The sequence below is a fragment of the Rattus norvegicus genome, chromosome 5, assembly GCF_036323735.1.
Source record: "Rattus norvegicus strain BN/NHsdMcwi chromosome 5, GRCr8, whole genome shotgun sequence".
Classification (NCBI taxonomy): domain Eukaryota; kingdom Metazoa; phylum Chordata; class Mammalia; order Rodentia; family Muridae; genus Rattus; species Rattus norvegicus.
The window spans coordinates 43034370-43047916 of record NC_086023.1 but is presented as its reverse complement, the minus strand read 5'-3'; the positions used below and the strand labels follow the sequence as shown (position 1 = coordinate 43047916).

The following is a 13547-nucleotide window of genomic DNA, read 5'->3' as shown; positions in this document are numbered from 1 at the left end:
GAAGGTGTTAGATCCTCTGGAAATGAGTTATGTATGGGGTCCTCTGTGAGAGCAACAACTATTCTTAATCATCCAATCCCAATATAAACAATTCTCTATGCCATCTCTTCAGCCCCACGTTTCTGCCTGTTGCTGCAGTAGACACTGTCCAGAAGTACTTTCCTAAGACTGTATTGTTAACAAGAGTAGGGAGTGTTTAGGAACCTGCATGTCCTTACTTTTATACTATGTACTCCCTGTAGTAATTATCAAGCTTGCGAGAATTTTCCCAGGAAGCAGAAACAACAGGCACACCTGTTGGCTTCCTAAACTGCTGACCAAGTCCTTCAATACATGAGGCTTTCTGACTCAACCCACGGCTTTTATGTACTAATTTATAAAATCATCTTTCTATCACCCTCAAAATGACTTATTTTCCTCCTGTCTCTGCTACCCTCCATGAAGGCCCCTCATGAGAGGCATGGACTACTTCTGATTTCTGGTTTTAACAATTACATTGCTGAATTTAATCCTTTGAAAATCATGCTTTTCACACATTGTCAGCTGGTTCAGTGCACAGATTCATTCTATTACCTTGGCCATGTTTTAGCCTAAATACTGAGTTCTGATTAAAAAAAAAAAAAACAACCAATGATAGTCTTAATTAATTAAAGAGAAATTCACAAAAACACATAATTGAAGTTAGGAAAGTGGATGCTTTGAAGACCACAGAGATGCATAATTATTTTTCTATGCCCAACAGAACATCACTAAGGTTAAAATCATATAAACAGACTCTTCAAGAAGGTAAAAATGACAGCTACAACATCAACAAAAAATAGGTCTTTGTAAAAAACATAAGCGTTTATACTGTAGAAGACAATAACAGGAAAATTAATTCATAGGGGAGAATATTTGTAGGTCATATATTTGATGGGTGTTGTAACTCAATAACAAAATACTTTAAAATGGGCAAAATGTATGAAGAGATTTATCTAAAGCTATAATGGTCAATAATCACATGAAAATATGCCCAGTATCACTGGTCACCAGAGAAGTACAGACAGCATCACAATGAGGCAGCATGTCACACCCAAGGTCACATAGAAACATCATACAGCAGCCATACTAGTGAGGCTGCGATCTCTTGGTGATATCTTGTTTATATGGAAGGAAGAAACACGGAATGATATTGTCCCTTCAAGACAGTTTAGCAACGGCATGATTCAACAATTCCACTCCTATACATATATCCAAAAGAAACAACATATTTAAACCTTCGCTTCTAAACACTTGCCAGTAAAGATACGGGTATATAATTTTTTTTCTTACATGACCTTTTAAAAAAAAAATCACTTTAGCTGATGCAGAAAAATGCATTATCGGGGTTGGGGATTTAGCTCAGTGGTAGAGCGCTTGCCCTGGGTTCGGTCCCCAGCCCTGAAAAAAAAAAATTAAAAAAAAAAAAAGAAAAGAAAAATGCATTATCTATATAACAAACTTCATTGACAATTCAATAAATGATCCAGACATTAATGCCTACGTATGAAAAAGTACATAACTCCAGCAAAATTCCAAAAAAGCAAATATCACTGAGCTAATAGAATGTAGTTCGTATTACCACATGAATTTACAAATCATGTAAGACGAATTTAGTGTAGAATCCTAGCCCCGTAAGGTCAAAATACTATATAAGAACTACTTAATGACATAAGCATCTGCTGATGTATTTGATACATTCCCTAAATACTAAGATGTACATTACATTCCTAAGAGATCCCTGCTCTACCTCTGAAGCACCCAAGGCTGCAGGGAAGATGGATAACTTGAGTAAGCAACGCATCTTGACTTAATTTCTCAAAGACAGTCTAGTAATAAACTTCTTTGTGGAACACTCTTCTGTGCTCTCCTCCAAATTATTATAGCACTGCCCTCAAATTTACACAGTAGTATATAGGATGAAACACCAGAGGCATTTGGGGGCAAAGCAGAAATGATTCAGTTTATTTTAAAAGTTCTACCTAATAAGGCTTTCTTGCCCTAAACTATTTTTCAGTTACTACAGCTACAGTCCATCCTCGTCAGTAAACAGACACTACTGCTGGGAAGGAGCCTGCATGCTCTCCAGAGCGAACCTCTAACTTTTTCTGAAGCAGCATGCACAGTATCCAGCACAGCAGAGCCTCGAGAGAGGACCTCCTCTTTTACTACCTACCAACTTTCCTAATCAGGCACCCTCAGTTTTCTCCCTGAAGGAAAGAAAACTTGTTTAGAATAAATGCTATCACATCAGTAAAAAAAAAAAAAAAAAAAAAAAAAAAGTATTAAGTATAGAGAGTATTTAATGGAAATAAAAAGTATGCATCTGAACTCACATATGCATGCATGTATGTGTTTAGTCACATACTCCTCCTCTTCCTCCTCTACAAATACAGTTAAACAGCAAGCAGATGATCCTCTAACCTCATGGGGAGAGGGGAAAGAGGCCAGGGAAGAGAGGCTCATCTTCTAAGAAGTTGTATATAAGCCATATTATAAAAAATATAGTGACCCCCTTTAAGGTTTTAGACATACTTTTAGACTCAACATTTAGTGTTTTAGGCAAACACTTCAATACCTTTAGACTTCTTTGATACTGGACTCTTGTTTAATATAAAATAGTATGTCAGTTGATCAATATCCATTTGGCTTAAATTCATAAGTCCACAATTTCCCTTAAGTGTTAGAACAAACAACTACAAAGCCTAAAAATTTATTGTTTCTTTTTTAGCTCAAAATGATATTTGCAGGTGCCAAAAGGCATTTTGAAACCACTCACCCTTACATCAGTAAAAATGAAAAAGGGGGATGAGGAGGAGGGAGAATCCCATGAGGCCTTATGTGTCAAGTTTTTGCCCAGAGCTAATTTTCATAGCTATGTTATAAAACCTGAAAATAGAGGTTTATAATGGAAATGCTGACAGACCCTTAGCTACAGTGGGCCGAATGGATATAATTAAAGAAAAGCTTTCAGCTACACCTAGCCACAAATGAAAGACTGCCATTTTTATATTAACCTCAAATAACAGCAAGTGAAAACTAGAAATGTGATTCCATAAAGGAAATGTAAAATGCTAAAGCTGACCGATAAACCTACTTGACATTTAGAGTTTTAAACAGGTATTTGGTTAACATAACCAAGTCAGTATTTTCACAATGCTACTTAATCAGCAATAAAGAATGCTCTGGTGAGCCATCAGCTTCAGTTAGCAGAAAGTGGCATATGAAGTTATTATTTCTTAACAGCCTAGAGGAAGCTGCTTCTCCCCTTAATCAGTAATCCTAATTCTATAATTTTATCATAGTTATTAAATGGTTGCTTATTCAACATGCACACTGCACACAGTCACACATACCCTCACACTGCACATACTCTACACAACTGCACATACATTTATGCAAGGGCTGGAACCGTATTCCCATCTGAATTTGAAAACAGAGGAGATTGTTAAGGTAAAGTATTTCATCCTTTTCCTTGGCCAGGGATGCAGCCAAGAATAAATATCATCAATCTATGTAATCCCTCTTCTCTACCTAAATCAAAAGTCAAAGGATTTAGCATTGTTCTCAACTCTGAAGCAGGGAGAGCAGGTGATGCTTTAATTTTTAAAAACTATCCAAAATGTTTAGAGCTTTTCTGTAATTTTAGTAAACTGTGTAATTCAAGTAAGCTACAAAATAAATTTCAACAAAAATTACAGATTTTGGATTAAGAAATCAGGAACAAACCATGATGGTCTGATAACCATTTTAAAGTAAACAATTCTGTATTAATTCATGGGGACTTTCACGAAAATATTCCAAAGGAAATGCTTGTCTATGCTACCAATATTTATCTTGAAAATGATAAAGTAAAAATTTCCAAGTCACAGTCTTTTACATATGCTGTGATTAATTTTAATGTAGATGAGGCCAAATTACTACCCAAGATTCAGAAATTTACGAGTTACCAAATCTAACGTGTAATAGCATTAAAAGACTTGTACACGGCTGCTCTGTCTGCTCACACTGACCTCAGAATCCCCTCAAAGCTCTATTTCTGACATCAATTGTGTAAGATTTTAAGTTCTTTATGGCATTTTTTCTCAGTCACAATTGTGACTCAGTGGTTAAGACTGCTTCCCAGAGGAACCAGGATTGGTTCCCAGGATCCACATCTGAGAGCTCACAATTGCCTGTTAACTCCAGCTCAGGGGAGCTGATGCCCTCTTAGGCCTCCAGGACCTCTCTGGCCTCCACTGACATCTGCATTCATATGCACATACACATAAGATTTTTAAAAAGAAATTTTACAAAAAAGTAAAAAATATACATATGAATACAAAATTAAATGTTACCAATACAGACATGTGTCTCTTTTTCACAGACTGCTCTGAAGAGTAAGCAGCATACACACGGACTGACACTCAGAGAGGCTCACAAACACACACCCTGCTCCAACAGCAAACCTCAAACTCAATCTAGAACTAGTTAGGAAAATTCAATAACACAACTGTAAACTTGCTCCACCTTACATACAGTCCTCATTGTTGGCTGCACTTTTCCCCTGCAGTTCTTACGTGTCTGAATTCCTAAACAGCGTGGGCCCCATGAACAGACCCACACTCTTAAGGGTCTAAAAAGCAGTATTTTTATAATCTTTAGATTGGCTTTGATGCTAAGATGATTTACTAATTTAATTTTAAATAACAAAATTTTGTTTCAATCACAAAAATGACATTGAGGTGGTTGATATGACACCAATAAATCAGACAATTCTTTTGATAAATATTATTTACTCATTTCATTTCCCCATTCATTTTACTGATTCATATACTGAAAAAATACTAAAATAAGACAACCAAATGCTTCCAATAAGCAACTAGTCTTTATTCAGTAGCAAAACAGAAAAGACTCACTCAGATGTACCCAAACAATGATAGACAGTATCAGGTTGGTATACGATATGCAGATTTTACTCAGGAAAGTACTTGCCATTGCTAAACAATACAGGTGATGTCATTAGTTTGGGTATGTGAATAAGGGAAGTGGGGGAGTTCAGCCTAAGGCAGCTAGTGTAGTGCAAGAACCAGTCTTGATTCTGAAATTTAATTGGATAAACACATCTATAATTGCATTTTCATCTATAAATAGAAATGGAAGAATTAATAAAGAAGACAATATTTGCAAATTGTAAATCTTTGAAAAATATACAAATAAATCTACTTTTAAAAGGCTTCTTTATTTTTATTTTTATTTTATGTGTAAAGGTTTTGCCTGCACAGTGGTCTGTACACTTCTTGTGTACCCAGTGTCCGTGTAAACCAGAAGAAGCATCTGAGCACCTGGAACTGTAGTTAATACATGGTTGTGATGCTGCCATGAGGATGCTGAGGATGAATCTAGACCCTCTCAAGAACAAGTACTCTTAACTGCTAAGACACCTCTCCAGTCCATTCACCGTACTTTTATTACAGAATTATCAAAAAGTGTTTCATAAGGAGACTCAAACAAATGTTAGTGGATACATAGCAAATAAAGAAAAAAAATCATTTAAAAATTTTGGCTCCCTAAGTTTAGAACAGAAGCTGAAGGAACACCCATTCAGAGCCTGCCCCACATGTGGCCCATACAAGTACAGCCACCAAACTAGATAAGATGGATGAAGCAAAGAAATGCAGGCCAACAGGAGCCGGATGTAGATCTCTCCTGAGAGACACAGCCAGAATATGGCAAATACAAGGACGAATGCCAGCAGCAAACCACTGAACTGAGAACAGGACCCCCGTTGAAGGAATCAGAGAAAGAACTGGAAGAGCTTGAAGGGGCTTGAGACCCCATAGGTACAACAATGCCGAGCAACCAGAGCTTCCAGGGACTAAGCCACTACCTAAAGACTATACATGGACTGACCGTGGACTCTGACCTCATAGGTAGCAATGAACATCTTAGTAAGAGCACTAGTGGAAGGGGAAGCCCTTGGTCCTGCTAAGACTGAACCCCCAGTGAATGAGATTGTTGGGGGGAGGGCGGCAATGGGGGGAGGGTGGCAATGGGGGGAGGGTGGGGAGGGGAACACACATATAGAAGGGGAGGGGGAGGAGTTAGGGGGATGTTTGCCTGGAAACCGGGAAAGGTAATAACAATTGAAATGTAAATAAGAAATACCCAATTTAATAAAGATGGAGAAAAAAAACCCCAGGAATTAAAGAAAGAAAAAAAATTTTTTTGTTCCCTAAAAATTTTATCCCCAAGTTTCAAAGTAAGCTTTGTTTCTTTTCTTTGGAGTTTCCACTAAACTCAGTACTTTATTCTCTTAGAATTCAATCCAAAGTTATTTATCACAGTGATCTAAAAGTGAAAATGAAGAAAGCTCAGTAATATCCATTCATATCTAAAACACACAGCAACTCATTCTTAGAAATTAATTTGCAGGTATATTTCGAGTAAATAAATGCATGCATATATAAAAATGTTAAACTGTGGTATGATAAAAATACAGCATGATAAATAATACAAAATTCATTATTAGGAACAGGGCAAATAAAGCTAGATACATCTGTATAATAAAACACTCGGTAGTTTTTAGAAGTAAGTAGGTAAGAATTCACATTCCAACATAAAAAGTTGCCCAGAAAATACTACGCAAAGGAAAAGGAGGTTTCTAAACACTACAGCCAACCACATTAGATGTAGTGATAGCAGAGCATTGAGAGCTCAGGGACTCAGAACTAGAGCAGAGCTTCTCCCTCTGAGGCAGCCTCGGGACTGGACTGCTGGGCTCTGCTGTGGGATCTACCAGGTGAACTGAGTCAGTTAGTAGCATGATGGGCTCCACCCCTAAATGCAAATGGCATCTTCCTAGTTATGACGAATAAGAATATCTCCAGAGATTACCAAAAATCTCCTGAAGAACATACCCGTTCCTAGTTGAGAACCACTTACCTAGAGCATGAAGATTAGAGTTAGCACATTTTCCAAACTATATTCACAACAGAAAAATAATTTTAACAATAAAAAGGAAAACTGCTATAGTACAGGTTATAGATCTTTGCTACAAACTATGTAAAGCTAGGCATGGTGACACACACTGTCATCCCAACACTTGGAGCGTAGGAGTTAGAAGAATGAAATCATGAATTCCACGCCAGTCTCAAGTATATCATGAGGGGTTGGGGATTTAGCTCAGTGGTAGAGCGGTTGCCTAGCAAGCGCAAGGCCCTGGGTTCAGGTCCTCAGCTCCAGAAAAAAAGAAAAAAAAAAGTATATCATGAGATTGAGGTCATGCCAGACTAGACTTTGTCTTAATAGCCCAAAATCAAACCCCCCAATAATCTACTCAAAATAAAATTACTTAGGTTTAAAAGGTACTTGGCTGTCTTCAACAGAAGAGCAGAGAAAGAAAAAGATTATGCTACTTTCTTTCTATGACTAACTCTTCTCAAGATGCAAAACTCTTCCCTCCCTTCTGATTTTGATGTTTTTCAGTCTTCCAAGGATGGCAGTTCCTAACTACCATAACAGTTCAAAATACTGCCCCACCTTCTTGTCTTTACATTATGAGAAAGAAATTTCTAGCTAAGCTAGAAAGCAAAGGTAAGTGCTACTCACCATTTATTTAAAAAGTAAATAAAATGAAATTAGTCTGTTAGATAATACAAAATCTGGTGATATATCCTGTGACCCCCCAAAATGTTTTTATTAAAAGACCCATAATTAAAGGGGTTTTTCTTATGAGATTGGTTATTAATTTACTTCTCTGTCTAGTCACACATCAAAGCATTTGAGGATTTTTTTTTTTAACATTCTTGCTTGAATATTCTTGTAGAAGCAAGGAAATAACTACTGATGAAAACTTCTGGGTAAGCACATACATATGAAAACTAGTGAGGATTAAAAACATTTAAGTTAGGATAAAGAAGATTAAGGAAGATACAAACTGATACTGCATAAATGTTGAAATTCTGTAAATTAACCTTTTTAAGGTAATATTATGAAGGCAGCTTCTAGATTACCTGCAGACACAATCTCAAATAAAATCATCTATATTAATCATGTTTATTTATATGGGGTTACTCACATATGAATGCAGTGCCTGAGATGTCCAGAAAACGGTATGAGATTTTTGGGGATGGGCATACAGTGTCTCTTGCCCTCTGTTCAGGCTGTAAAACCCTATTTCTACATACAAGTTCTAGGTAACTTTCACCAACAGTGACTACACAATGGTGAAATTTAACTTAAGAACATACTTGAAAAGCAAAACTTACAAAATAACCTAAATGCAAATTATAACGATAGTTTTTATCATCATTAATTTGGGGTCAGAATGTTGGCATCAGGAACTGGCTATACAGTCAGGAGCCAGCTTAAATGTTGCAGGTCACCCCAAATCCAGCGATGAAGGTGACGTGTTGTGTTAGAATGGGAGCTCATCTGGACAGATCATATCAGGCCAGCACAGTTCCACCAGAAAAAAAAAAATTTGGAGGGGAGAGGGATAACAAAGGGGTGGGGGCGATGAAGAAGGGAGAGGGAGAAAATCTGAGTCTTTTATTTGGACTTAGATGTAACCGCACACGCAGTGCGCAGGTAAAGGTGGGCAGGTACACACTAGGAAAGTATGGCGATTGCCATGGCAAAAGAAACACGGTTCCTTTTGTAGCCTAGAGGTGACATCACTGTCATCGCTGGATTTGGAGGTGCCCTGTAACCTTAAGCCAGTTCCTGATTGTAAAGCCAGTTCTTGATGCCAACACTGAGTATACCTGTAAATTAACGTATCTGTACAATTTGAACAGACTTAAAAATATGTCTTTTATAAGTGACTTCTGTTAAAATAATATATTAATTTTAGAATGTACAAATTCAGAAGAAAATATTTGAGGCAGTGGAGATTACAGATAATCTTTCAGCTACAACTTAAAGACACTATTTAAAAAAAAAAATTGTACAGCGTGAGAGGTGGAGAGATGGCTGGCAGGTAAAAGCCTTTATTGTGCAGACCTGAATTTGATCCCTAAGATTCAACAGTGGAAGGAGAGAAAGTTGTGCTGTGATCTCCTATATTTGCCACAAGATGTGTAAACCCATTCACAATCATGCATTATACGAACACACACACACACACACACACACACACACACACACACACACGATTATAAAGACATTAAATTAAAATAAAATAGTACACAATAGCCCATATCTCTCCATGGGAACAAAATTCCATAGACTTCTATAAAAGCCACATCAAATTTGAACTGATGGTCTTGCTCAGACTAACTTGACTAAGGGAGGTCTAAACGCAGAGTTCCAGAATTGCACCAGCCTGCTCTCAGTTCACATTTGATGCCTGGTCTGCACAAAAACTTTCTATTGCTTGAAAACCTAATGATTTATACGAATGCAGTAGTAAAACAAACCCTTCTGCACTAGGACTATGAAAGTCTGTCAAAAGTGAAGCTTCTCAGCACGTTATTGGAAAACATACCTGATTCTGGCCAGGACAGCTTGCAGAAAGCTCAGCACGGTCCTAAGTTCAGACTCCCGACAGGCTCGCAGTAACATGCTGAATCCATCATTGAGAAGGTGCTCGTGAGAAGGACACAAGCAGGAGCTGGTCTCAAACACTTCTTGAACACCATCAATGTAGATGGAAAGCTGTGTCCACAGATCATGTCTCTGTACCATTTCATCATGCTTAGACACCAAGAACTCCTTTGCTTTCTCTTGGAACTCACAGGACAGCTTCTCGGCCCAAACACCAATGTCCAGGTTTTTCTGGGCGTACATCAGGAGAAATGCCATCTGACCCTTCCAAACAAGGGTGCCATGAGAGGACATGGAGGCGGGCCTGAGGAAACGAAGGAGGTCTAAGACATGGCTTGCTACATCTTCTATCTCTGCAACAGCTGCTAACAGTAGAAAAAGGCAGAAAAAGTTCTGTAGGCCAACTTCAGTTAGTTCTTCCATCCTTCTTTGATGAAATTTAGAATATATTCTACAAAACACGAAAATTAGTAAGATTATTTCATTAAAATCTATCATTTAAAAATATTTTCCTCCAATATTCATGACACAGTATTATAGTTTCAGCAAATTCTTTTTGCATATTGTATGCATGTGTACATGCATGTGAGCACACGTACAGCAAGTGCTTCTGCACACAGACACATAGATGCCTAAGGCTGGCATTAGGATCTTCCTCAGTTGCATCCCACTTTGAGACAGTAGTTCTCACTGAACATAGAGTTTATCTTTTCAGCTAATCTAGCTAGTCAGCTTGCTCACCTACCTCTGGGGCTAAGATTGTGTCAGTCTCTGCATCTACCCAGAGTTTACACAGATGACAGATTCTAATTCCTATCCTTTATTCACTGAACCACTTCCCCAGGTCAAATTATGTTAACTCTTCACTCTTTGATGTTGCCCGTCACTATTTCTACTTTCTCCTGCCCACTGACATGGTAAAGCACTATGGTTGAAGCATGGGATTCAGGAGCTTTTTCTATGGTACTTAGCTTTTCCCTTAGAACGTCTATCATTTTCCTTACTTCTTCACAGTAAGACAATATATGTCATAGCTTGGATCTCAAAATGTCCACAAATGTCTGAATTCTGTCCTATAGTACAGTACAAGGAGGTAGAGGCATTTCTAGAAGACAGGCCAAGTGACATTAGGGCACTTACTGAGACACCAACCTCCTGTCACTTATTTCTGTTCCCTAACAGCAAGGTAGGTGGGTTTTGCTCTCTGATGTGTTCTCAAAAGGAAATGATGCCTCAACCAAACCAACAGATTTAACAGATCATGGACTGAAACTCTAAAACCAACAGCCAAAACAAGCCATTCCTATTTAAAAATTAATTACCTCATGCATTTGTCACAGCATCGAAAACAATTTCAAATGTTCTTACAGTAATTTTAACTAAACAATTTTTCATAACTTTTCTCCAATATTTTCCTATTTACCCTTCTGAAAAACCGGGTTTTATTTTGCACTTTAAGACAATTTGGGGAGGCAGGTAATTTTTACCTAGTTGTAAAGAAAAAGTATATATGCTCAAATATCTAAGCCAATCATTAAGAAATTTAATCACTCAACAAAGTCTAACAGCTTTGTACCTACGAGCTCACGTGTATTTCTCTTGAAAGTCAGTGACTTAAAATTGGAAGCAATTCTTCTTGACTTCTTATTCATAGATTGCTAAGTTTTGTAGTTTGTATACTTGGTTGTTCGAACATAAATAATTAAAGCATACAAGAGGTTGAATGTTCATGTACAATGAAACTACGTAGTAATTAATATGCTCCACAAAGTAAAGACCTGTTTAATTCTTTCTTCCCCTATTATCATCACTACAGTGGTTAATATATAGTATTTATTGGCTTACTAATGTTATCAGGTTCGTTACAATATTTCCTTAATTAATGGAGTTTTGTTTGTCATAGAAGTATTTATGGTTGAGAAGTCTTTCGTTCAGTCTAGCTGGGTCTGAACTCTGTGTAGCTAAGGACAGTCTTGAAATAGCAATTCTCCTGGCTTACTTCCCAACTCTTAATAAACTGAAGCAAAGGATTATATAATATTACAATTAATTGTAGCCAAAACTGTTCCTAATACTCTGGTATTTAATACACAGAATTTCAATTTTCAGTGATATTAGATGAATAAGAAACTGAAACTTTAATTTATATTGGCAAGACAAAAAAATTTGGCATCCTAGATTAAGGAATACATTTTAAATGTGCAAAGACTCCAATCATAAGTTAACTTAAAAGTATAAATAGTTACACTTCGAAATGTCCTGGTGAATACTCATGACAAAAAAGATACTACACAGCACGTACCTTCCTTTAACTTGTTTCCAAGGATGAGAGCCACTGTTTTTCATTGCTTTCTTAACAACTTTTGCCAAAATGCAAAGAAAAATGATGTAACTGCTGCTGGACTTATACAGGTCAGGGTCTTGTTTATCACAATAGCAGTTCTTCACCAGTGTAAGCATCGACAGTGGTGACTTGATAATATTAGTAAGGCCTTTCAAAGGAAGCCAAGAAATACTGAAGGAGCTATTCTAAATAAAAAATAAACAAACAAAAGCATAATATAGCTCTTATAAGCACAAGTTTCTTAGTAAATAAAATGAAAGCTACAAATACTAATTAGCTCATAAAAGTTTGACCCAAGGTAATTAAATATATTTTATTAAATCGCAATTATCACATTTATCCCAGAATTTGTTTTTATGTAATTTTTTTAATTACATAAAAACAGAGAACAGGAAGGGGGGGAGGTCTTTAAATTTTCTATTTTCCCAAAATGTGTTTTTATCAGGTGATTTGTCCAATGAAACCATGTCCCTTAAAACCTATTTTTTTCATGTTTCTCGTTTTTGCTATGCAATTTTAATGTTTGGATAATAGGCACTTAATATAGATCTTAATTATATAGAACAATGGATTTCACAATGACACTTTTGTATGTATACTGGTTACTTTTCTATCACTGTGAAAAACATTAGACAACTTGTGGAAGGGAAGTCTTACTTGGCTTATGGTTCTAGACAGGATCTACCATGGCAGAGATGTGTGACGGCAAGCAAGATGGCTGGAGCTGCTGCGCAGTAACAGCTCGAACCACAGACAGGAGTTAGAGGAACTGAGAATGGTTTGAAATCTCAAAACATAGCTCTAGTAACAAACTTCCTCCAGCAAGACCATACCTTCTAACCCTATCCAAACAGCCACCAACTGGGAAACTAGTATTTCAATGGCTGAGACTATGGAAGATAAGTCTCATTTAAACCACCATATGGTTGGTCTAATGACATACTCAGTTCCCCTTACTGTTCATTCTGACTCACGAAGATTGCTTGCCTTCACCTCAAGTGCTGGGATTAAAGGCATTTGTCATCATGCCAGGCCTTGATCCCTTGTTTTAGATAAACTTAGATTCCATTTATGATAGAACATATGAGACATTTGTCTAAGTCTAGCTTATTCCATTTACCATAATGGTACTTCCGAATTATAAAAATGTTGGTCCTTGCCGGATGTAGATCTCTCCTGAGAGACACAGCCAGAATACAGCAAACACAGAGGCGAATGCCAGCAGCAAACCACTGAATTGAGAATAGGACCCCCATTGAAGGAATCAGAGAAAGAACTGGAAGAGCTCGAAGGGGCTCGAGACCCCTTATGAACAACAATGCCAAGCAACCAGAGCTTCCAGGGACTAAGCCACTACCTAAAGACTATACATGGACTGACCCTGGACTCTGACCTCGTAGGTAGCAATGAATATCCTAGCAAGATCACCAGTGGAAGGGGAAGCCCTGGGTCCTGCTAAGACTGAACCCCCAGTGAACGTGATTGTTGGGGGGAGGGCGGCAAGGGGGGAGGATGGGGAGGGGAACACCCATAAAGAAGGAGAGGGGGGGGGTTAGGAGGATGTTGGCCCAGAAACTGGGAAAGGGAATAACACTCGAAATGTAAATAAGAAATACTTAAGTTAATAAAAAAAAGTAATAAAAAAAAATGTTGGTCC

The 13547-nt window shown here is 37.4% G+C and overlaps 1 protein-coding gene across 3 annotated transcripts in view; it reads right to left on the bottom strand.

Moving 5' to 3' along the window:
* Positions 1–13547, bottom strand: part of Mms22l (MMS22-like, DNA repair protein) — a 115990-nt gene that overhangs the window by 62455 nt on the left and 39988 nt on the right. For all 3 annotated transcript variants that reach the window (XM_039109818.2, NM_001135780.1, XM_063287584.1), the window contains 2 exons: positions 11849–12075; positions 9488–9997 (listed from right to left, as the gene is read on the bottom strand). In XM_039109818.2, coding sequence (XP_038965746.1) covers positions 9488–9997; positions 11849–12075 — 737 coding nt within the window. The remainder of the gene's footprint in view (positions 1–9487; positions 9998–11848; positions 12076–13547) is intronic.